This window comes from Ylistrum balloti, unplaced genomic scaffold (genome assembly GCF_031769215.1).
Source record: "Ylistrum balloti isolate Yb309-2 unplaced genomic scaffold, AGI_CSIRO_Ybal_v1 Utg370170, whole genome shotgun sequence".
Taxonomy (NCBI): Eukaryota; Metazoa; Mollusca; class Bivalvia; order Pectinida; family Pectinidae; genus Ylistrum; species Ylistrum balloti.
The window spans coordinates 131,598-158,456 of NW_026782161.1; the positions used below are offsets into that span (position 1 = coordinate 131,598).

Sequence of the window (26,859 nt, forward strand, 5' to 3'; positions counted from 1 at the left end):
AGTACATCTTCTTGTCACATTCGAAAGCTCCAACCAATTGCTTATGTGGATTCCAAGTTACAGTAACCGTGGAAACCTATCAATAGGAGTTTTTTAACGGTGGGAATTTTAGAACAGCAGCCAGACTTGTTTATTGAGAGAAAAAAAAACGGCACGTCAAATGAATCTCGGCGACCTAATCTAGGCGGGGATAACGTGTTAAAGAGAAAATACAATTAGATTGTTTGTGCTACGAGCTGGGTGTTCCTGTAGGGCGAGGTCACGGCAGTACATTGTGTTACACTAGTTCGTAAGATTAATTTTTTGCCACTTATCTTGATGGATTTTGTTGTGGTATATATATAAAACAACTTCCCCTACAAAATTCATTGTACGATAAACACATAGTATAAATGGTAACAGGACAACTGTCGCTTCTCATAGTGTCTTGTCGGTAGTGTTTCCCGAATTAACTATCCCCCATATAGATGTTGTGAAATATGCTTTAAATGAATTGGATAATATATATAGAGAGAGAGTGGGGTGGAGGTACGGAGGGACCGAGATAGAGAGAGAGAGGGGGGAGGGGGAAGGAAGGAGGGAGAGAGAGAGAGAGAGAGAGAGAGAGAGAGAGAGAGAGAGAGAGAGAGAGAGAGAGAGAGAGAGAGAGAGAGAGAGAGAGAGAGAGAGAGAGAGAGAGAGAGAGAGAGAGAAAGAGAGAGGGAGAGAGAGAGAGAGAGGATGGGGGTAGAGGTACGAAGGGACGGAGAGAGAGAGAGGGTGGAGGTACGGAGAGAGGGGGAGAGAGAGACACACACACAGACAGACAGACAGATAGACAGAGGGAGAGATGAAGAGAGAGAGAGAGACGTCGTCTACACACATTTATGTCGTAGTGTTCGTGTCCCCTGTTTAACTGTATATAGTTTTCCACAAAAGATACCCTTTCTGTCTTGTCTCCTGAGGTCTGCTGATTAACATTTTGTACTAGTCTGTAATAGCAATGTGTGATCTATCGAGCGATCGCCACTTTCATCTTCGATCCTAACTACATCAAATGACACCGTTGGCACTGTCGCCAGACAAAGGTAAGATGGATACAATCAAATCCATGTAGACTGATATAAAATGGAAGTATGCTGGTGACTAAAGCTCAGGCATCCTCGCAACAGATACATTGGGTACTACGGGAGACATGTCCCTATTGATCGGGCGCACTTGGCTAGCAGTGTGCTGAGGCAGGCAGCCAGTCCGGTAATGGCGATAAGCTGCAACACAACGAAAACGAAAATTTGCTTTCGATATTGGAAATATTTATTGTGCCTTTGATGATCTGTGGATGCGAACGAAAACAGACAGGCTTATTGTCACTACCATTTCATGTTTCTATGGTGACCATTTACGGGGGTCATGTGGATGTGTGTTCGTCTGCACGGTGCTTGTGTTGTGCCTTGAGGGTACTTTGGTGGGGACAAAATATGTTTGAGAATCTGGACACATGAACCTTGAAAATGGCTGTTACCTCCATAGACTTGCATCTCGAAGGAGACAACCAGGTGTACATCTCCGGCCAAAGAGTTAAAGGATCGCTTGTTCTACATATAGGCTTACCCGTTATCATAGCAGGTAAGGAGTCAGATGATGGCGTGTCGGGCTTTCAATCGTGTGTTTAATGCTAATGGTTGTGTAGTTTGATATTATTGACATATTTTGCCATAATTAAATAGAGAGGGTAAGGTGGGAAAATACACTGGATTGATACATTATATCCAAACCGTGTGCAAACCTGTTAATCAATACCTAAGAATGAAATCTATACACTGTGATAAGGTCTATCAATCATATTAAAATACGGAAATAGCAATTCTTCTTCGTACAGGTGGGCAGTATGATACAGAGGTTGATCCGAAAGTACACGGCGTCATGAAGGTTTTACTGTATGGTACAGGTTAGGTTTTAAGCATATATGGAAATATACTAGGCTGTATGAATGAGGATGGGCGTGGCTGCAGTCTCGTGTATGATAACACGTGAGCAGTATGAAGCAGGTGTGGTACATGATGGGCCAGTGTATCTAACGCATGTTTTCTTTGTCAGAACATGTACTACCGTCACACACGCTCGATCATCACACAGTCAGCATCACTGATTACCTAGAATGTGTGGTATCTTCTCACTGATTATAAACGAAGAAAATTAATATTAATCCGACAGCCGTATAAAACTGAAGCGATAATGAATACATAAACTAGGCGTGCGTATGTTTTCTCCAGAATGACTCCGCTGTCGGACTCAGCTTTGGTCATCTCCCACATCTACAATAGCAATTGATCAAGGTAGCGAACAAGCGTATCCATATACTATGTATGTAGCGGTCAATAACTAGGTCGTTAAACCTAGTTGGTTATGAAAGGGGATTTTCCTAGATATGTTGCCACGTATGAATGACAGGAAACTGTAGCAGCCTTCCCAGCCTTACAGACAGAGCACGAACAAACAGCCAACAACCTCCAGCAGATATGAAAATTGCTAATCATATTTAGAATCTTGCCGTATTACCAAATAAAATTGTTTATTAGAGAGCCATGGGAATAGAAATTGTGTCCACGAAGGACAAATATACTGTTGTAGGGATATTATTGTATTACGTGTTAGGATTTTACCACAATGGACCTTGTAAAATTGTTCAGGTGTGGCCAGCCAGACAGAATTAATTATTGTAGGAATAGACGTATTTTCGTGTTCGAGTCTTCAAGGAATATATGTTTTTTTCTTTGTTTTTGTTTTTGTTTTGTTTTGTTTAGTTTTTGTGATAGTTTTGTTTGTTTGCTTTAGTAGCGTTCAAGACACGCGTATATTTTACTAAAGTGTTGTTTCACTCATGACGGAAGAAAATGAAAATGAACGAGTAATGTTGTAACGATTTATTGATGGCCCTGTAAATAACGTTCCTTTGTATAGTGGTGTGTCTGTACTTATATGTCAGTGATGACAGGGACGGGGTTCGTCTATTCTTGGTTTAACGTCCTCACAACAGCAAGGGTCAAACGAGGTCAGGCGCAAAGGGAGACAGAAACAGACAGGGTCATATGAGGATGGATGTCCAGTAGCACACCAACAGCCAGGGTCATGTGAGCACAGGCTTGAAGGGAGTCACCAACAGCCAGGGTGATGTGAGGACGGGTGTGTAGGGAGTCGCCGACAGCCAAGGTCATGTGAGGACGGGTGTGTAGGGAGTCGCCAACAGCCAGGGTGATGTGAGGACTGGTGTGTATGGAGTCGCCAACAGCCAGGGTCATGTGAGCACAGGCGTGAAGGGAGTCGCCAACAGCCAGGGTCATGTGAGCACAGGCGTGAAGGGAGTCGCCAACAGCCAGGGTCATGTGAGCACAGGCGTGAAGGGAGTCGCCAACAGCAAGGGTCATGTGAGCACAGGCGTGAAGGGAGTCACCAACAGCCAGGGTCATGTGAGCACAGGCGTGAAGGGAGTCGCCAACAGCCAGGGTCATGTGAGGACGGATGTGTAGGGAGTCGCCAACAGCCAGGGTCATGTGAACAGCCAAGGTCATGTGAGGACAGGTGTGTAGGGAGTCGCCAACAGCCAGGGTCATGTGAGGACGGGTGTGTAGGGAGTCGCCAACAGCCAGGGTGATGTGAGGACGGGTGTGCAGGGAGTCGCCAACAGCCAGGGTCATGTGAGGACGGGTGTGTAGGGAGTCGCCAACAGCCAAGGTCATGTGAGGACAGGTGTGTAGGGAGTCGCCAACAGCCAGGGTCATGTGAGGACGGGTGTGTAGGGAGTCGCCAACAGCCAGGGTCATATGAGGATGGATGTGAAGGGAGTTGCCAACAGAGAGGGTCATGTGAGGACGGGTGTATAGGGAGTCGTCAACAGCCAGGGTCATGTGAGGACGGGTGTGTAGGGAGTCGCTAACAGCCAGGGTCATGTGAGGACGGGTGTGTAGTGAGTCGCCAACAGCAAGGGTGATGTGAGGACGGGTGTGTAGGGAGTCGCCAACAGCCAGGCTCATGTGAGCACGGGCGTGAAGGGAGTCGCCAACAGCAAGGGTCATGTGAGCACAGGCGTGAAGGAAGTCACCAACAGCCAGGGTCATGTGAGCACAGGTGTGAAGGGAGTCGCCAACAGCCAGGGTCATGTGAGGACGGATGTGTAGGGAGTCGCCAACAGCCAGGGTCATGTGAACAGCCAGGGTCATGTGAGGACAGGTGTGTAGGGAGTCGCCAACACCCAGGGTCATGTGAGGACGGGTGTGTAGGGAGTCGCCAACAGCCAGGGTGATGTGAGGACGGGTGTGCAGGGAGTCGCCAACAGCCAGGGTCATGTGAGGACGGGTGTGTAGGGAGTCGCTAACAGCCAGGGTCATGTGAGGACGGGTGTGTAGGGAGTCGCCAACAGCCAAGGTCATGTGAGGACAGGTGTGTAGGGAATCGCCAACAGCCAGGGTCATGTGAGGACGGGTGTGTAGGGAGTTGCCAACAGCCAGGTCATGTGAGGACGTGTGTGTAGGGAGTCGCCAACAGCCAGGGTCATATGAGGATGGATGTGAAGGGAGTTGCCAACAGAGAGGGTCATGTAGGGAGTCGTCAACAGCCAGGGTCATGTGAGGACGGGTGTGTAGGGAGTCGCCAACAGCCAGGCTCATGTGAGCACGGGCGTGAAGGGAGTCGCCGACAGCAAGGGTCATGTGAGCACAGGCGTGAAGGAAGTCACCAACAGCCAGGGTCATGTGAGCACAGGCGTGAAGGGAGTCGCCAACAGCCAGGGTCATGTGAGGACGGATGTGTAGGGAGTCGCCAACAGCCAGGGTCATGTGAACAGCCAGGGTCATGTGAGGACAGGTGTGTAGGGAGTCGCCAACACCCAGGGTCATGTGAGGACGGGTGTGTAGGTAGTCGCCAACAGCCAGGGTCATGTGAGGACAGGCGTGTACGGATTCTCCAACAGCCAGGGTCATGTGAGGACGGGTGTGTAGGGAGTCGCCAACAGCCAAGGTCATGTGAACAGCCAGGGTCATGTGAGGACGGGTGTATAGGGAGTCGCCAACAGCCAGGGTCATGTGAGGACAGGCGTGTAGGGAAACAAAGAGCAGCAAGGGTCATATCAGAATGAATGTTTAGTGCGACACAAACAGCCATGACTGCGGGTGTGTAGGGAGACACAAACAGCTATGACTGCGGGTGTGTAGTGAGAAACAAACAGCTACGACTGCGTGTGTGTAGGGAGACACAAACAGATATGACTGCGGGCGTGTAGGGAGACACAAACAGCTACGACTGCTGGTGTGTAGGGAGACACAAACAGCTACGACTGCGTGTGTGTAGGGAGACACAAACAGATATGACTGCTGGTGTGTAGGGAGACACAAACAGCTACGACTGCGGGTGTGTAGGGAGACACAAACAGCCATGACTGCTGGTGTGTAGGGAGACACAAACAGCTATGACTGCGGGTGTGTAGTGAGAAACAAACAGCTATGACTGCGTGTGTGTAGGGAGACACAAACAGCTATGACTGCGGGTGTGTAGGGAGACACAAACAATACAAACAATAGCACGTGGTGATGTCCATATTCTGTACATATAAACTATGTCACGTGATGACGTTAGTGTTTTGTGCTGTAAATATATAAACAATAGCACGTGGTGATGTCCATATTCTGTACATATAAACTATGTCACGTGATGACGTTAGTGTTTTGTGCTGTAAATTTATAAACAATAGCACGTGGTGATGTCCATATTCTGTACATATAAACTATGTCACGTGATGACGTTAGTGTTTTGTGCTGTAAATTTATAAACAATAGCACGTGGTGATGTCCATATTCTGTACATATAAACTATGTCACGTGATGACGTTAGTGTTTTGTGCTGTAAATATATAAACAATAGCACGTGGTGATGTCCATATTCTGTACATATAAACTATGTCACGTGATGACGTTAGTGTTTTGTGCTTTAAATATATAAACAATAGCACGTGGTAATGTCTATAGTCTGTACTTATGAACTATGTCACGTGTTGACGTAAGTGTTTTGTGCTGTAAATATATAAACAATAGCACGTGGTAATGTCTATAGTCTGTACATATAAACTATGTCACGTGATGACGTAAGTGTTTTGTGCTGTAAATATATAAACAATAGCACGTGGTAATGTCTATAGTCTGTACATATAAACTATGTCACGTGATGACGTTATATAGAAAGTTTATCTTTTTGTACAGGAGGTTTTCGACTTTAACATCAACTAGTAGCTGAATTGATTTGTGTATTCATTTCTGACGTACATGTAACAGTGGATTGAATAACACATCTGTTTTATTGTGTAAAACTTTTTATAATGTTTTTGTAAAAATGTAAATTTCAAGAAATGTTTGCATGTTGTTGGTTTTTTGTCGCGTGAACAGTCTGTGTCATTACGAAGCAGGATCTCCTCCCAGTAGCCAGGAAAAGCCCATGACAGCTTCAGTGGTATATCGTTTGTAAAAAACACAAAATAGCGTTGGTAGGCATTAAAACACACGCTTTCGATTTTCATTATAGAACTGCCGTTGGTGAAGATCAAACCACACTTCTCGAACCTTTATCCGCGTTATAAATAAGTCCGATGCTCTGCCGGATAAGTTGTTATTCATAGCAACTAATGACGCTTCTCATTTATTATGACCGCGAACCAAATCCGGGTTAGTTTATCGCCAATATAACCAAATGTAGTATTGTTTATATGGTGTAACACAGCCATGTCTATTGTCAGTTATAACCAAGTGTAGTGTTGTTTATATGGTGTAACACAGCCCTGTCTATTGTCAGTTATAACCAAGTGTAGTGTTATTTATAAAGTATAACACAGCCCTGTCTGTTGTCAGTTATAACCAAGTATTATGTAGTGTAGTGTAACACAGCCCAGTCTGTTGTCAGTCATAACCAAGTGTAGTGTTGTTTATATAGTGTAACACAGCCCTGTCTATTGTCAGTTATAACCAAGTGTTATGTAGTGTAGTGTAACACAGGCATGTCTATTGTCAGTTATAACCAAGTGTAGTGTTGTTTATATGGTGTAACACAGCCCTGTCTATTGTCAGTTATAACCAAGTGTAGTGTTATTTATAAAGTATAACACAGCCCTGTCTGTTGTCAGTTATAACCAAGTATTATGTAGTGTAGTGTAACACAGCCCAGTCTGTTGTCAGTCATAACCAAGTGTAGTGTTGTTTATATAGTGTAACACAGCCCAGTCTGTTGTCAGTTATAACCAAGTGTTATGTAGTGTAGTGTAACACAGCCCAGTCTGTTGTCAGTTATAACCAAGTGTTATGTTGTTTATACAGTATAACACATCCCTGTCTGTTGTCAGTTATAACCAAGTGTTAGTCTGTTGTCAGTAGTGTTGTTTATATAGTGTAACACAGCCCAGTCTGTTGTCAGTTATAACCAAGTGTAGTGTTGTTTATATAGTGTAACACAGCCCAGACTGTTGTCAGTTATAACCAAGTGTTATGTAGTTCTGTTTATATAGTGTAACACAGCCCAGTCTGTCGTCAGTTATAACCAAGTGTAGTGTTATTTATAAAGTATAACACAGCCCTGTCTGTTGTCAGTTATAACCTGTTGTCAGTTATAACCAAGTGTTATGTAGTGTAGTGTAACACAGCCCAGTCTGTTGTCAGTTATAACCAAATGTAGTGTTGTTTATATAGTGTAACACAGCCCAGACTGTTGTCAGTTATAACCAAGTGTTATGTTGTTTATACAGTATAACACATCCCTGTCTGTTGTCAGTTATAACCAAGTGTTAGGTAGTTTTGTTTATATAGTGTAACACAGCCCAGTCTGTTGTCAGATATAACCAATGGTAGTGTTGTTTATATAGTGTAACACAGCCCAGACTGTTGTCAGTTATAACCAAGTGTTATGTAGTGTTGTTTATATAGTGTAACACAGCCCAGTCTGTTGTCAGATATAACCAATGGTAGTGTTGTTTATATAGTGTAACACAGCTCAGACTGTTGTCAGTTATAACCAAGTGTTATGTAGTGTTGTTTTTATAGTGTAACACAGCCCAGTCTGTTGTCAGTTATAACCAAGTGTTACGTAGTGTTGTTTATATAGTGTAACACAGCCCAGTCTGTTGTCAGTTATAACCAAGTGTAGTGTTGTTTATATAGTGTAACACAGTCCAGTCTGTTGTCAGTTATAACCAAGTGTTATGTAGTGTTGTTTATACAGTGTAACACAGCCCAGTCTGTTGTCAGTTATAATCAAGTGTTATGTAGTGTTGTTTATATAGTGTAACACAGCCCAGTCTGTTGTCAGTTATAACCAAGTGTAGTGTTGTTTATATAGTGTAACACAGTCCAGTCTGTTGTCAGTTATAACCAAGTGTTATGTAGTGTTGTTTATACAGTGTAACACAGCCCAGTCTGTTGTCAGTTATAATCAAGTGTTATGTAGTGTTGTTTATTCAATGTAACACGGCCTAGTCTGTTGTCAGTTATAACCAAGTGTAGTGTTGTTTATATAGTGTAACACAGCCCAGACTGTTGTCATTTATAACCAAGTGTTATGTATTGTAGTGTAACACGGCCTAGTCTGTTGTCAGTTACAACCAAGTGTAGTGTTGTTTATATAGTGTAACACAGCCCAGTCTGGTGTCAGTTATAACCAAGTGTTATGTAGTGTTGTTTATACAGTGTAACACAGCCCACTCTGTTGTCAGTTATAACCAAGTGTTATGTAGTTTTGTGTAACACAGCCCAGTCTGTTGTCAGTTATAACCAAGTGTTATGTAGTGTTGTTTATATAGTGTAACACAGCCCAGTCTGTTGTCAGTTATAACCAAGTGTAGTGTTGTTTATACAGTGTAACACAGCCCAGTCTGTTGTCATTGATATCCTGGTGTTATGTTGTTTATACAGTGTAACACAGCCCAGTCTGTTGTCATTGATATCCTGGTGTTATGTTGTTTATACAGTGTAACACAGTCCAGTCTGTAGTCAGTTATAACCAAGTGTTATGTAGTGTAGTGTAACACAGCCCAGTCTGTTGTCAGTTATAACCAAGTGTTATGTAGTGTTGTTTATATAGTGTAACACAGCCCAGTCTGTTGTCAGTTATAACCAAGTGTTATGTAGTGTTGTTTATACAGTGTAACACAGGCCAGTCTGTTGTCATTAATATCTTAGTGTTATGTTGTTTAGTGTTATATATAGTATCACAACAGAACAGAAAACGATACAAAATATGGTGTGATAAACACGACGTTAATTTGTTGTGACATGGTGTTTGTGGAAAGATGTAGTAGAGAAAAATAATATCCCTCAGTGAACAGACTTCCAATCAATAATGTAAGGAAAACTACACGAAATGACGTCATTTTGATCTGTACAGCACCACAGCTGCCACTGTGATTTGTAATAGTTTTAATGTGTCGTTATACTAGACATACAGGTCCAACCATCAACGACAGCTTATTAATTAGTCAGGTGATCTAACTGAGGACACCAGTGAGATTATCACCAATGTATCTAACACAGTGACGGTTTAGTGATAATATCTGTAATATATTTTGTTCATTCAGCCTTCTCCACGGATTAACCTTCAGGGGCGACTTCTATATAGTTCCATCCCACTCAAATATCCAAGCATAGACACGTTATCACAGTCATTCTAACCAAGTAACAACATCTTTATGTCGTCTCATCTGTCAAGCAATACGTACCAGTTTTAAAGGCAACCTATAACCTTCTTTCGGCTCAGCAAAAACGGGTATTTACCAAGTAAGCTTCCAGGAAATATCCAGGAAAACGAGACGATGCAGATGATCTGTAGAAACCACATTATCTAATGTTACTAGTTGTTACCTGTGTGTATCGAGAAGCTCGAGATATTTGATTTGACTTCGATACTATATAAAAAAAATTACCGAACGTGATTTAGGCAACTCTAAACACTTGTCAAAAAGGAGTTGGTAGGGTTATGACAGCAAGACTTGCTATGCACGCGATTGCTCAGCTCCACTGCCTTAAATACCGTCTTTCCAGCCATTTCTATGTTTTCTTATGTCGTAGTTGGTGTTGTCTCACAGGTCAAGGTTTGCAGAGAGATTGATAGCAAGCCTATATTCTTTTATTAACCTGCTTTAGTAGTGTTAAGTTATACTAACCATCACATTAGGACATGGATTGTTCTGTTGTCAGGCGTCGAGGTCCGTTTCCGTGGAGCCGCACGTGCGAAGTGGAGTGAGACTGTCCAGAGTGGTACTCATCGTACCGATATAGAACACGAGAAAGAAGAGATCTACTTCGACGACAGGTTTTGTCTCTGGGGAAAAGGTAAGCATGGCTTCTGTAAAGTTTTGTCAATTAGAAACAAAACACCTTTGTGATCATGACTGTTATCCCCAGAGAAAAGAAATCAATATTAAGTGCATTCTATAATCACAATTACAACATCACACAAAGCCAGCTGTATTAAAACTACAATTCGCTACAAGAGTTTGTGAGAAGTAGCTAATACCATAATACGCATTAAGACAACGAACTTCTGTTCTCAGCAAATTGTTCATCCGAATACGCTGGCTAATGCATATTTGAACAATACTGAATTAGTAGATGGTGGATTGGAACCTTTGTGGTGCAGACGTCTGCTCAAGCTCGATGATATGATAAAACAATTACAGGTGTTGACTACCAAACAGGGTGATTGAAGACATACGTACTCGTCTGACCCCACCAACCTAGCTCCCATGCTATGTACAATACACCATGAAACAGGGATCTATATCTCGAATAAAATTCTTTCATTGCTGTAAATGTTCTATAACCACCCGCGTTTATGTGTCTGACAGCGTCTGTTAATAGAACCCTTCCGTTTCAATGCTCAAGCGATCTAGAATATTGTGAGACGTTTTATTCTTTTTAACCAATACCATTTGACGTCAGAGCAAACCCTGCAGAACATCACTTCTGTTTGTCCGTGCGTGAAATTCCAAACATCAAGAGTTCTTCCTGCTGGCTGATGCCAAACTTGTGATTGCGACAACGGCAAACATTATATGCTAAATCTCCTTATTTCTTCAGATGGTTAAGAAAATTCTCTTGTGAACCTTTCTATATAAATATGGTAAGTACTGCTCAGTGACAATTATGTTCAAAAGGAGAAGCCGGTCGAAGGAGGTTTCAACGTTAATACAAGTATATAGGTTCAGTTGTACATTGTTAAACGTCCTATATGGTCTTTTGAGGACCACCTCGCTGTGTGTGGATTGAGTGTATGTGTTCAGTCCTATATGGTCTTTTGAGAAGGGTAGCCTTTTGGAAAAATTCAGAAGAGCTTGTGGACCACGTACAACGGATTATTGGAAAAGATTAACAAAAGGCACAATTTAAGACTTAGATACAGTTGAGACAAATAAGAAAGTAAACTATATCATGTTTCGTCCTACTAGGACCCGACAGTGATGCTTTAACCCTTTTTCAATATAAAAAAAGAAACGTTGAAAAGATGGTTCTCATCTTAAATGTGGAACAGTCAAATTTCAGGACCAACTAAGCCCATAATGCCCTACGGCTGCATTTGTAAAGATGTATCCCGGCATCCTCGTCAGTTCGGGACAAGTGTCCTCGTATTGTGTATGTGTGTATTTATAGATGTCATGTGCCAGTGTAACGATCAATTACAATAAGAATGATTGATTGGGATGTTTCAATCACGTCAGAGATAAGAGAGCACCTGGGAGGATTCGATCACACATACCTGTGTAATTCAACGTAGCTTGTGTCAATTTAATCAATGCATCCGTGACGTATTTAGTGGTAACTACACAGTATTATCGATTCACCAGACAGGAAGTGCGTTACAACTCTTGTCACGTTCAATTCAAAGTGTCTGTTTGTATGGGGTTTCTCTTCCTCGCAAACGTCAAGGTCACAAAACCTGTCGAAACAGCTTAGTTCTAAAACCTGAACACCATAGCATGTCTCTCTGTCACATTACACTGACAAGGGATACATGACTCTGTCACATTACACTGACAAGGGATACATGTCTCTCTGTCACATTACACTGACAAGGGATACATGACTCTGTCACATTACACTGACAAGGGATACATGTCTCTCTGCCACATTACACTGACAAGGGACACATGACTCTGTCACATTACACTGACAAGGGATACATGTCTCTCTGCCACATTACACTGACAAGGGATACATGACTCTCTGTCACATTACACTGACAAGGGATACATGTCTCTCTGCCACATTACACTGACAAGGGATACATGTCTCTCTGTCACATTACACTGACAAGGGATACATGTCTCTCTGTCACATTACACTGACAAGGGATACATGACTCTGTCACATTACACTGACAAGGGATACATGTCTCTCTGTCACATTACACTGACAAGGGATACATGTCTCTCTGTCACATTACACTGACAAGGGATACATGTCTCTCTGCCACATTACACTGACAAGGGATACATGTCTCTCTGTCACATTACACTGACAAGGGATACATGTCTCTCTGTCACATTACACTGACAAGGGATACATGTCTCTCTGTCACATTACACTGACAAGGGATACATGTCTCTCTGTCACATTACACTGACAAGGGATACATGACTCTGTCACATTACACTGACAAGGGATACATGTCTCTCTGTCACATTACACTGACAAGGGATACATGTCTCTCTGTCACATTACACTGACAAGGGATACATGTCTCTCTGTCACATTACACTGACAAGGGATACATGTCTCTCTGTCACATTACACTGACAAGGGATACATGTCTCTCTGTCACATTACACTGACAAGGGATACATGTCTCTCTGTCACATTACACTGACAATGTATACATGACTCTCTGTCACATTACACTGACAAGGGATACATGACTCTGTCACATTACACTGACAAGGGATACATGTCTCTCTGTCACATTACACTGACAAGGGATACATGACTCTGTCACATTACACTGACAAGGGATACATGTCTCTCTGTCACATTACACTGACAAGGGATACATGTCTCTCTGTCACATTACACTGACAAGGGATACATGACTCTGTCACATTACACTGACACATTACACTGACAAATACATGTCTCTCTGTCACATACACTGACATTACAAGGGATACATGACTCTTGTCACATTACACTGACAAGGGATACATGTTTCTCTGTCACATTACACTGACAAGGGATACATGACTCTGTGTCACATTACATTGACAAGGGATACATGTCTCTCTGTCACATTACATTGACAAGGGATACATGTTTCTCTGTCACATTACACTGACAAGGGATACATGACTCTGTGTCACATTACATTGACAAGGGATACATGTCTCTCTGTCACATTACACTGACAAGGGATACATGTCTCTCTGTCACATTACACTGACAAGGGATACATGTCTCTCTGTCACATTACACTGACAAGGGATACATGTCTCTCTGTCACATTACACTGACAAGGGATACATGTCTCTCTGTCACATTACACTGACAAGGGATACATGTCTCTCTGTCACATTACACTGACAAGGGATACATGTCTCTCTGTCACATTACACTGACAAGGGATACATGACTCTCTGTCACATTACACTGACAAGGGATACATGTCTCTCTGTCACATTACACTGACAAGGGATACATGTCTCTCTGTCACATTACACTGACAAGGGATACATGTCTCTCTGTCACATTACACTGACAAGGGATACATGTCTCTCTGTCACATTACACTGACAAGGGATATATGTCTCTCTGCCCACATAACACTGAAAAGGGATACATGTCTCTCTGTCTCTCTGTCACATTACACTGACAAGGGATACATGTCTCTCTGTCACATTACACTGACAAGGGATACACTCTGTCACATTACACTGACAAGGTCTCTCTGCCACATACATGATACTCTCTCTGTCACATTACATTACACTGACAAGGGATACATGTCTCTCTGTCACATTACACTGACAAGGGATACATGTCTCTCTGTCACATTACACTGACAAGGGATACATGACTCTGTCACATTACACTGACAAGGGATACATGACTCTGTCACATTACACTGACAAAGGATACATAACTCTGTCACATTACACTGACAAGGGATACATGACTCTGTCACATTACACTGACAATGTATACATGACTCTGTCACATTACACTGACAAGGGATACATGTCTCTCTGTCACATTACACTGACAAGGGATACATGTCTCTCTGTCACATTACACTGACAATGTATACATGACTCTCTGTCACATTACACTGACAAGGGATACATGACTCTGTCACATTACACTGACAAGGGATACATGACTCTGTCACATTACACTGACAAGGGATACATGACTCTGTCACATTACACTGACAAGGGATACATGTCTCTCTGTCACATTACACTGACAAGGGATACATGTCTCTCTGGCACATTACACTGACAAGGGACTGACAAGGGATACATGTCTCTCTGTCACATTACACTGACAAGGGATACATGTCTCTCTGTCACATTACACTGACAAGGGATACATGTCTCTCCGTCACGTTACAGCCTGAATAAAGACATCATGGCCTTGTGCTATATCTGTACACATCCAAACCTTGTTACAAATAAAAACATAGCTTCCTCTTTCATATTGATGATTACATATGACAGGTGATAAATAACGTTCCTGACACTAGTTTTTGTCTTGTGCTCCAGAATCTCTTAACATATCGAGGTAATATTAGGTCAATTTTACGATGTCTTGATATATTTTCAAATTATTCCATTCTCATTGAAAATATTTAAAAAATTTCTTTCGATGATTTGAATTATAAAATAGAAAGTGAAATAATTTTCCACGATTTTTCCGCTCGGAAGTCACTTGAAACATACACATAATTACGTACGGACGCTAAGATTAGTAATTCCTGCAAACCACTGTGATGATAACCTGACAGATATCTACTGTGGATATCTACAAAACATGTCAGAGTGATATCCCCTTACTTTATTTCTGTTAATGTTTTACTCAAATTTGCAGTGACAATTAGAAGAAATGACATATTGACTCCTGGTGTGATGGCTAACAAAGTAAATCATTTTAACTGTTATATCGAAATCGTTTGAAACAAACTAATGTCGTTTATTTTGTTTCAGTCAACGCTCAAAGTAGATGGGAAGGCAGAGAGGTGTTACAGAGAGGTCGCCACATGTTTCCGTTCCAGTACAAGGTACCAGAGGGCGTGCCATGTTCATTTGAGGGACCGGATGCCCACGTGCGTTACAATGTCCAAGGAATTATCATCCGATACAATGGGGAATGCATATCGACACAGCGTATCATTAATGTCCTGCGGGATTACGATCCGAAAAAGGAGCCGTGTGATTTATCTGCGAACTCGGTAAGCATCTTCCATTTATCTCAGCGCTTCTTTTAATTCAGCTCATCAAAATCAGTATTACAGCCGGAATTATAAGAAAAATATATTGATCATGTTCACCGCATATACCCACTGGAATGAGAACTCGAGGACACCACAGACTTTACCTCATCTGTCGCCTACTCCGATCTTTTCCTACAACGAAATAAAACGACAGGGGTTCACTAAACTCTATGATAACCATGATGATTTCAATTTCTATATCGTAAAGTTTCCAGTCTTTAAGTATCAACAGTTTTGCTTCAGCAACATGTCACGACTGATTCGATTTTCAAATATTTGTTTCCAATACTATGAACCACGTACAAACACATCAACTCAAAGCATAATGGTTCGGAAGAAATTATGAAAGTGTTAAGGTAATTGAGTATTTGTTATGTTTAGATATCGTTAGCTTAATTAGTTGTACGGCTGGCGGGTGTCGGCGCTGAGGCAGAAGATATCTCCTTGTACTTTGTTGGGATCTCCTTGTACCTTGTTGGGATCTCCTTGTACCATTTTGGGATATCCTTGTAAATATTTCTATTGTTTGTGGTTTTAGCAAAACTTGAGTTCGAATTCAGATTCGAATGACATGTCGGTATTTTCTTTTTCTTTTTTCTTTATCATGTTTATATCCTTGCAATAGTTAAGGTAAATGTGCCTGGTTGTTTGAGTCACTGAAGGGCGCTTCATTGAACCTTCCAGGGGAAGGTCAACATTTGCTTGTATCTATGATTTCCGCGGTAGTAGTTAAAAATGTAATACTCCTAACAAATAGATTGCTATAATAACTCCATCTATATTGATATCAATTACAAGAGGATAGTTGTTATCGTCAATTAAACCATTATGTAAGATATGTTACATAATATGCTAACTCAGATGACTTTTTACATGCTGTTATTGACCTATGTAATGATGGTTGTATTACATTAATGTACCATGCACTTCTCATGTTCACATCAAATGTTCTATGACAAATATTTAAGTGTTCGTCCGTATCTTGACTGACATTTGTTCTGAATTTCGTCCACAGACACAACATCCGCTAGAAGACCACTCGGAACGGTCAGTCCATACCTTCTGTTGCCGACCTGGACGAGTGTCGTGTTCAATTTCGCTACCTAAACGTGCCTACGTGCCCGGGGAGATCCTACGGGCGGAAATCACTGTACACAATCTGTCCATCCGCAAGTCGGGCGCTGTCAGCCTTCAACTGAAACAGGTGGGTATGGCCTCCTCAGGTACTCTCACTTCCTCCGTCAAGCATTCCGTCATCTCTCTACAGCCTCTCGTGTTTCATAACCGCCTACCCGTTGCTACATCCCTCTCGCCCACAAGGACGACTTGTGAAAGCCTAAACATGCTGTACTGTGTTAATACGTGGGAGTAGGATCGATACAAAGACATCTACTCACGATTGTACAATGGGCGAATTCTCTAGTTTCCTCTTTAAATGTGATTACATCATTTTTTTTATCAATCGACTGGTAGAATTATTGTCTAAATTAGTAAAGACATTACTAAACAACACCGCACACGTTTATCGTGATAATCCCACAGAACGGGGAAATCCTGCCTATCTTTTATGTCTGAACATCCTATCTAATTATACATCTTTCGCTCGATTAGAATTAATTTCCCAATGTCTTCTTTTTTAGAAATCCAAAAGTTATCCTTCTGTATGCAATCATAGTAGGCGACCAATGTGTTCGTTACTGGCACACATTGACAACACAAATATAATACTACTGACCCTATTGTAACACTTATGGGAGGCGACCAATGTGTTCTTTGCTGGCAGACATTGACAACACAAATACATTACTACTGACCCTATTGTAACACTTATTTGGACACAAGATAGACACTTGTTGCACTTGAAATGACGTCACTTGTCCGGTCTGTGGATGTGACAGGTTAACCCGGCTGTCTCCAATCAGAGACCAAAAGCGAGATGTTATAGTCGCCAAATTCAGTCATGCAATGGAGGCAGGAGTCATCATTCCTTCGCCACACATTAAAAGAATAGAAGAAAGAATGAAAGACATATTTAGAATTTATGAGTCATTTGATGTCGATATATTTAAATTCAAATGTTGTTCAATAAAATCTGATTTTTTTACTTATAGATTATTTCCTATGGCGGGGTACACACACGGACCATGCTTTTGAAGGATCTCAAGGTGTGCGACAGCTTGAGGCCGGGGCAGCACCGTCACTGGCGGGAATACCCGCTGCGGGTACCCTCACTTTGTCCTTCTCGACTACATATGTGCAAGGTGCTTGACCTTCGGTACTGCGTGGCGGTAAGTCCAGTCGAGGTAGTGACATTTTTAATCAATCACGATATTTAAATAGAATTATTATAGATATACTTAAACGTACGTTTTGTCCTCGTGGATGACTCCTATTGGGTATGAAGAGAACTAGGGGAGGACGATTTCGAGGTAAAGCGGTTTACCATGTTGTCCCTGATTTATTTTAGTTGTCTTTGACGTTTTGCCTTCGAGACGTTAATTACACAAACAATGCCTGATTAGATTTCACAGTTTCCGACTTCGGCTCGCTGGTATCTTTACACCCAAACGAAAATTCATCACAAGATTGCAATGTGTTGTTACACATTGACACATAACCTTCTAACACGGAAGTTTTCTCTGATTGGCAGCAAACTCAGGAAATTACCATGCCATCATTACGGTATAATGTCACAGCACGCATTATGATATTATTCACTAACAATGTGATCTATGTCACCTACGATATTTTTATAAGTGACGTCATGTAAAACGTCATTGTAGTTGAAAATCTCGTGCAGTAACAGCGGAAGTACCTTCAGAAGTGTCTGTTGACAGTTTCGTTCTTGTCATCATTGACTAATTATTATCTAACGAGTGCAGCAAGATAATTGATTCTCTGAAGTCGTCGAATCCTTATATTTCTCTCACGGCGGAGAGTGGATGTTAAAAATAACTTCATTGATTTTCGTCCTGTGATATTTTGAGCCTGTCTTTGATATATTTTTGCTCAGTTTTACGATGCGTCTTAATACCATTTTCGTTATGTATTTGAACTGATTTAATCGAATCTTGATTTTCTAAATAGTATTATATGTAGTTTTCTTCTATATATAGAAACGTAGGAGTGGTTCCATTTATTGCACTAAAACAGAGAGACACTGCATTGCTATTGTCTCTGCTAGTTCTTAGTTCTTCCGTTGTGAACAGTTGCCACAGCCAGAGAAACATCCATATAGGCACTTTGTCTTCAAAAATAGTATGTTGTTATTCCTGCTGGTTTTTTTTATCTGAAGATATTTTCTGAAGCAGCTAGCCTGTGTTGTACTTGTATGACATTTGTAAGCAGCAGCTAGCCTGTGTGGTGCTTGTATGACATTTGTTAGCAGCAGCTAGCCTGTTCGGTGCTTGAATGGCATTTGTTTGCAGCAGCTAGCCTGTGCGGTGCTGGTATGACATTTGTAAGCAGCAGCTAGCCTGTGCGGTGCTGGTATGACATTTGTAAGCAGCAGCTAGCCTGTGCGGTGCTGGTATGACATTTGTAAGCAGCAGCTAGCCTGTTCGGTGCTTGTATCGCATTTGTTTGCAGCAGCTAGCCTGTGCGGTTCTTGTATGATATTTGTAAGAAGCAGCTAGCCTGTGTGGTGCCTGTATGACATTTGTTAGCAGCAGCTAGCCTGTGTGGTGCCTGTATGACATTTGTTAGCAGCAGCTAGCCTGTGTGGTGCCTGTATGACATTTGTAAGCAGCAGCTAGCCTGTGTGGTGCCTGTATGACATTTGTTAGCAGCAGCTAGCCTGTGTGGTGCCTGTATGACATTTGTTAGCAGCAGCTAGCCTGTGTGGTGCCTGTATGACATTTGTTTGCAGCAGCTAGCCTGTGCGGTTCTTGTATGATATTTGTAAGAAGCAGCTAGCCTGTGTGGTGCCTGTATGACATTTGTTAGCAGCAGCTAGCCTGTGTGGTGCCTGTATGACATTTGTTAGCAGCAGCTAGCCTGTGTGGTGCCTGTATGACATTTGTTAGCAGCAGCTAGCCTGTGTGGTGCCTGTATGACATTTGTAAGCAGCAGCTAGCCTGTTCGGTTCTTGTATGATATTTGTTCCCAGTTCATCTTCCATTCTTTTTGCTTTTTGTTTTTGTTTTCTCCTCAAACAGCTTTCGGTTAATATCAATAGGTCAGGGCAGACTTTGACTTTCGTCATGTTATCGGTCAAATTGCGATACTGCTGAAGTTTACCTTAAAAGCTTTGATACATTTGAATATCTAATGGAGACTACTGATTCAATGCTTGGAATTGTTTATAAACTAACGTGTTTCAAACTGCTTGTTATCAATCATCAAGCTAGATTTGCCAGTCTAGATATAAGCTACCTATTGAAATGAATGTTTTCATTTTGGTTTGGATATATAAAGCAGGGTTTATCAGACTTTCGGTGTAGCTATACAGATCATATTGACGAGCGTTGTCTTCGCACAAAAGAAAATCATTACTTGGTGTAAATGTTCAATTCCTCATTTTGTACTCTCCTGATTACCCTACAATCATCCAAATCTCGTCTTATCATCGTGATTAAAATTTATCTTAATCCACAACCTATCATTAAGATATAACTATGAAGTGTGATCTGTTTCCTTGTGCGATAGGAAGGCTTGTTCGCAATTGGGAACGCCACTCTATTTACTTGCATAGACCAAATTTACCTTGCAGTTGGTTGTTGTCGATGAAGCAGAAGACGCTTACCCTTTCTCAACACGTGGTCTTATTCTCCTTGTTCTTTTCAGAATTATAAATATATATAAATTATAAATGTCCTAGTTTCATCGGATTTGAGTTTGAATTTCGATGTCGATGGTCATGTCTGAGTGACGAATCAAGATATAGATCTAGTTTATCGCGAAAACATCCAATCGTTTGTAAGATGTGTGCCACGTCCGTAAAACATCCAATCGTCTGTAAGATGTGTGCCACGTCCGTAAAACATCCAATCGTCTGTAAGATGTGTGCCACGTCCGTAAAACATCCAATCGTCTGTAAGATGTGTGCCACGTCCGTAAAACATCCAATCGTCTGTAAGATGTGTGCCACGTCCGTAAAACATCCAATCGTCTGTAAGATGTGTGCCACGTCCGTAAAACATCCAATCGTCTGTAAGATGTGTGCCACGTCCGTAAAACATCCAATCGTCTGTAAGATGTGTGCCACGTCCGTAAAACATCCAATCGTCTGTAAGATGTGTGCCACGTCCGTAAAACATCCAATCGTCTGTAAGATGTGTGCCACGTCCGTAAAACATCCAATCGTCTGTAAGATGTGTGCCACGTCCGTAAAACATCCAATCGTCTGTAAGATGTGTGCCACGTCCGTAAAACATCCAATCGTCTGTAAGATGTGTGCCACGTCCGTAAAACATCCAGTCGTCTGTAAGATGTGTGCCACGTCCGTAAAACATCCAATCGTCTGTAAGATGTGTGCCACGTCCGTAAAACATCCAATCGTCTGTAAGATGTGTGCCACGTCCGTAAAACATCCAATCGTCTGTAAGATGTGTGCCACGTCCGTAAAACATCCAATCGTCTGTAAGATGTGTGCCACGTCCGTAAAACATCCAATCGTCTGTAAGATGTGTGCCACGTCCGTAAAACATCCAGTCGTCTGTAAGATGTGTGCCACGTCCGTAAAACATCCAACCGTCTGTAAGATGTGTGCCACGTCCGTAAAACATCCAATCGTCTGTAAGATGTGTGCCACGTCCGTAAAACATCCAACCGTCTGTAAGATGTGTGCCACGTCCGTAAAACATCCAATCGTCTGTAAGATGTGTGCCACGTCCGTAAAACATCCAATCGTCTGTAAGATGTGTGCCACGTCCGTAAAACATCCAACCGTCTGTAAGATGTGTGCCACGTCCGTAAAACATCCAATCGTCTTTAAGATGTGTGCCACGTCCGTAAAACATCCAACCGTCTGTAAGATGTATGCCACGTCCGTAAAACATCCAACCGTCAGTAAGATGTGTGCCACGTCCGTAAAACATCCAATCGTCTGTAAGATGTGTGCCACGTCCGTAAAACATCTAATCGTCTGTAAGATGTGTGCCACGTCCGTAAAACATCCAATCGTCTGTAAGATGTGTGCCACGTCCGTAAAACATCCAACCGTCAGTAAGATGTGTGCCACGTCCGTAAAACATCCAATCGTCTGTAAGATGTGTGCCACGTCCGTAAAACATCTAATCGTCTGTAAGATGTGTGCCACGTCCGTAAAACATCCAGTCGTCTGTAAGATGTGTGCCACGTCCGTAAAACATCCAATCGTCTGTAAGATGTGTGCCACGTCCGTAAAACATCTAATCGTCTGTAAGATGTGTGCCACGTCCGTAAAACATCCAATCGTCTTTAAGATGTGTGCCACGTCCGTAAAACATCCAACCGTCTGTAAGATGTGTGCCACGTCCGTAAAACATCCAATCGTCTGTAAGATGTGTGCCACGTCCGTAAAACATCCAGTCGTCTGTAAGATGTGTGCGACGTCCGAACAAAATATGGTGTTACTCAGTTGATACTCCTCTCAAATCACACCAGGATACAACAATAGCACAAAGATGGACTGTAAATTGTGACATAATTGTTTCAGTAGATGTTCCATTGTATTCGGATTATATCCCATATGTATACTGTTATAACATAAGTACAAAGTATGTACGTCTCATTTGGACTATAAATGTTCGTAGTTACATCATAAAGGCGATACCATATAGGATTCGATAATCACATTAGATATATACTCAAGTACAAAGTATGATGTCATATCGGTGTTTCAGTAAGTATAACATACCAACATGTTTCAATATTTATCCTTTATGGCACTAAAACGTATTTCTCTTTATGTCTAATAACTGTTTGGCGACACTACACACCAATGCGTCATGTCCTGATGTCTTTGTAGGTGGAGGCCAGTTTTGCCGACACGGTGCTATACGCTGCTGTGCCAGTTACCATAGCGACGGTACCAGATAACGACTTCGAGTGTACTAAATGGTCATATAAATGTGAGTTGTCATCAGAAGGTAGCGGGGGAGAACAATTTCTGTATATTGGTTTTATAGGATTTTGTCGACACGCCATGTAAGTGACATGTTCCTCCACCAAGGTCAGAGGTTAAATCACGTATGGCGCTGTGTTGGCGCAGTTATTGCAATCCAGTAGATCGATTGAATTTGTCGAGTGAAAAAAGTCATTAGGCGTGAAAAATGTACGTGAAACAAGGAAACGATGTATGTAGGAAATGAAAAATTCTGTAATCTTGATGTAAAATATGAGGACTGCACTGCAGTGAAAATGATACAAATTACTAGAAATTAATTTAATTTCTTAGAAATATCCCAACTATGTTTGTGTAATTTATAATAAGGAGAAACCAAATAACATGTAATTCCAAAGAATGTCGACTGTTAAATAACAATAATACATCGATAACATATTGACTTGAAGAGGTCTAAAACATTCAGGGATTTTTTTTAATTTAATGCACCCGTTTTATAAGCACAGGAGATCTCATGGAAATCTTAGGGGTAGGGGACAGTTTAAGCAGCTCCTTAAGGAACGGTCGTAAAACCGGAGCCTGTGATTATGACAAAGAATGTAAAATGATAATACCCAAATCATAGTAATGCTTGTCTGCTCCTTATAAATTGTCATGTGTATATATAACAATCTATTATCTTCTATCCTCCTTCTGATGGATGAGCATGATGCGATTTCATATTTGGATGCACAATAAGCGATATGTCAAGCTTACTGAGAAGTCTTATTCATTTCTCATTTGTCCATAAACAATCTTAATCAATAACTGCATTGGCGATGCGAAAGAATTTAACTTCTGAATAAAGGAAAGGACTATTTGTGAAACAATGTATTTACATATATAATCCTCAACGTTATCGTTTCTATTTACTTCACTCATGTTTAGATGTTTGGGCTAAATCGTTTTTCCTGTGTCTAACTGCTGAATACCCTATTGGCCTCACGCCGACACTTCTAAAATGTTTTTTATGCAATACAAACTGTCTTCATCTTGTGTTGGTATTGTATTCTTCTACAATCCTACTGGAGTAACTGTGTACTTCTGTCGTCAATGTTTTGATATAAGATAAAGTTTCTATGGTGACGAGATTGAAACATATATATGACAGTAAGGTAACACTGTAAATAAACTTTAAATAAACACATACATGTAATTAATTGGACCTTTACATTTAACAGTTGTTTGTTTGTGAGTTCCATCATTTCTATTTCCACCTTGACAGATGGTGCGCCACCTCTGATGACCGATGACGCCGTTACAGATTGCTATATATATGGTTGTACACGTGCGGAGTCTGAAGAGGAGGAATTCAAACCAAAATATAAATATTTTGAAGATTTAAGGGACATACGAAGAGAAAAAGACGTACTTTTGAAATTGCGCCAAAGTCCAGGAACAAAACGTAGGAAAGACAAAGACAAAAGTAAAGGAGAGACAAGCAGACCGTGTGTTAAATTAAAAACTGATGAGGTAACGTCAACCTCGCAAGCTTAGCACGTGAGTCGTATACATCAGCACGTCATTACATTATATGTAATATACGTACGTACGACAGTGACATCAACCAGGAATCTTGAACCATGTATATTATAAAGGAGAAAAGCCAAAAATATTCAATGTGGTGCTGGGGGATGCAGTGGTGTCATCAAAACTGGAGTATATTATCAAATGGGTGGCTGCTCGGACGATGCGACGTTGTTGTCAGTCCTGAAATAAGCTATTCATGTGATAAAATAATACCAGCCGGTTTTGGTACATGCATCACGGATTGCGTCACTAAATATACATCTTGCGTCACATAAATTCTGAATTATCGTCAGGGGTTGGAAATACAAAACTTGTCCTTGTACTTTATCATGGAAGTGGCTGTTTATATCAATAATGATTATGATTTTAGCATATGATACGATATATTTCATTAACGTGGTGTTGTGACGTCGTAAGCGTTTGCATGACGTCATCATATGGTCAGACAACAAGTATACTCTCGTATATATAATGTGACGATTCATTTCGATCCGGCAGGTTCAGGGTTGAAGCCATTCGTGGATGTGACGTCATAATGTGTATCGTTGATCGGTACGTAGTTTAGCGAGTTCCTGTATTTTGTGTAATGTTTATTGATACTAATCGCCAGAAGCTGCATGTTCAAGTTTGATATTGATCAGGGTCGGCGAATATCTCTGAAATCCTGATGACCGAGAGGAAAACAAGTTCGATGTATCCTTTTTTTTTCTTTTTCAAAAAACCAAAAAAAAAAAAAAAAAACCCAAAGTCCATCAAGACCAAAGCCACAAGTTACACATTTTGAAAACAATACTGGAAATATATTCATTAACCTCAACAAATATAATTATTTCACGATATTGTTTTTCTTTATTTCATTTACAAAATCATACAATACTATTTTTACATATCCTCTTGACTTCTGCTAAGGTTTATATATAACCTATGTAGGATATTGTCAGCGTTTTCCCCTATGATAGGAGATCAGCTGTTAAAAACCATATTGTTGTCTATCATTGATACATTTTGTCATAATTTTACCTTATATACGTTCTTTATGTCCTGTCCTTTGTCATAGGTAACGGACTAGTCATATATCTATTGTGTTTGATGACGTGTAAATATTGAAAGAAGGCGACTTTTATTCTGTTGAAACCAACGTAGAACAAGGACGTAGAGCATTTTTAATATTCAAAACCGTTATAGTTATCTATACTTTTAAACCATGAAGAACTTAAATGACTATAACACAGAATATTGAACATTTATTAGGACTTGAATATTGACCTTTCAGCAGATAACAGATTAATTAAACTATATAATTTTGTACATTATCATTTACATCAAGACAAACATTTTTAAGTAAGTTATTTTGAGCTATAGTATTCCATGTGCTCCTTATATGGAGATATACGATGTGTACATAGGATATAGGGACTCCTGCCATCCGAGTTTTATTATAGAAACGAATTGCAGAGCGTGCGTATTAACACTTCGTTGTTTTATGTAGCTGCAAAAATCGTTTTGGAAGATATCTGATAATGCCAGCCATTTGTCTCGAACCAGTTATGTCGATGATTCAAAACGTAGGTTAATCACACAGATAAACACCATATCATTCAACACAGCTTATATTACATTCCTCGTTAAGACTGTCACCAATATGACGTATATAAGACCTACTTACTCTTCCCTGGAATGATGATTGCGTTAGAACAGTTATCTCCCCTCGTATTGTTGTTACACAATGTTTCGTCTTTCTCGTTGAACATTGTTGACTTTCCACTTAATACAACAAAATAGTCCCTTAACTGTAAGATATAATATATTTATATACATTACTGATATACAGAATACAATATTTTAAAAGATTTTTGTATATCATAATGTAATTACTAGATTTAAGTGAAACACAAATACTTTGTCATACATATAATCAAAGAAACTGAAAATTTGATACAAAAGCTCATAACTTAACACTGATGGATTTCCATGCGAGTGGAAGGCATGCATAAGATGTTTGCATTAACCTCCTACCCAAAAGTAGGTCGTGACATGAGTCTTAACAATATGTTGTTAAAACAATAAACCTCACAAAAACACATTACTTGAAGAATCAGAAAGGTTTATGTACATGTTCCTTGTTTTAATTGCATCGTTAGCTCATTTCCATTGTAAAGTCAAATATATATATATATATAGTTTTTAAAAAGAATGCTTTCCATGGTTTGGTAATGCATTTTCTTTACCAAAGCAAAGTTGGAAATTGTGACGAAGGACAAAACAATCAATAAGTCTACATTAGTATATATTGATATTCCATATAATAATAGGATCATTGATAGGTTTTATAATTTTACGTGTCTACACATTCCTCTGAAGGTTTGGATCGATGTTCAATGCTCAACAGGTTCATCCTATTGTCATTAAATCATAACTATACACAAGGCTTATTGATTTTCTTTTTCTTTATATTCTGACGGGTACAAACTGTTCGTTTATGTAATGATGACGAGTGTGCGATCATCTCATTTCTTGTCGAGGTAGTCAGGTAAAAACCTTGTCTTCCTGTTCCTAACATTAAGAATTATTCATTATGTCCTTTGATAAAGCCAAAAAAAAAAAAAAAACATACATGTCGCCAAAACGCTTTTAAGACAGTCTTCAGCATACACGTGCATTATCTGTGTCCCCTGTCAAATAATAAGTATTAGAAAAGTAATATCTGATCCGGTTCAACAGTTTAAGTTATGCTTGTATAAAACGCAATGTATTCAGTATAT

At 40.6% G+C, this 26,859-nt stretch overlaps 1 protein-coding gene across 1 annotated transcript; it reads left to right on the forward strand.

Moving 5' to 3' along the window:
- Positions 1-1,490: 1,490 nt before the first annotated feature.
- On the forward strand, positions 1,491-24,064 carry LOC132551072 (arrestin domain-containing protein 17-like). Its single transcript, XM_060215176.1, has 7 exons — positions 1,491-1,605; positions 10,200-10,334; positions 15,197-15,441; positions 16,499-16,687; positions 17,595-17,771; positions 22,433-22,535; positions 23,793-24,064. Exons 1-7 carry the CDS (start codon positions 1,491-1,493, stop codon positions 24,062-24,064), a joined length of 1,236 nt encoding a protein of 411 aa, XP_060071159.1.
- Positions 24,065-26,859: the final 2,795 nt, after the last annotated feature.

Excerpts from the sequence above, each read along its gene's own strand:
- LOC132551072 (XM_060215176.1), top strand. The coding sequence starts at position 1,491 with ATGGCTGTTACCTCCATAGACTTGCATCTCGAAGGAGACAACCAGGTG. Across the intron at positions 1,606-10,199 it reads CTTACCCGTTATCATAGCAG|GCGTCGAGGTCCGTTTCCGT; the intron begins GTAAGGAGTCAG and ends TTCTGTTGTCAG. Across the intron at positions 17,772-22,432 it reads ACCTTCGGTACTGCGTGGCG|GTGGAGGCCAGTTTTGCCGA; the intron begins GTAAGTCCAGTC and ends ATGTCTTTGTAG.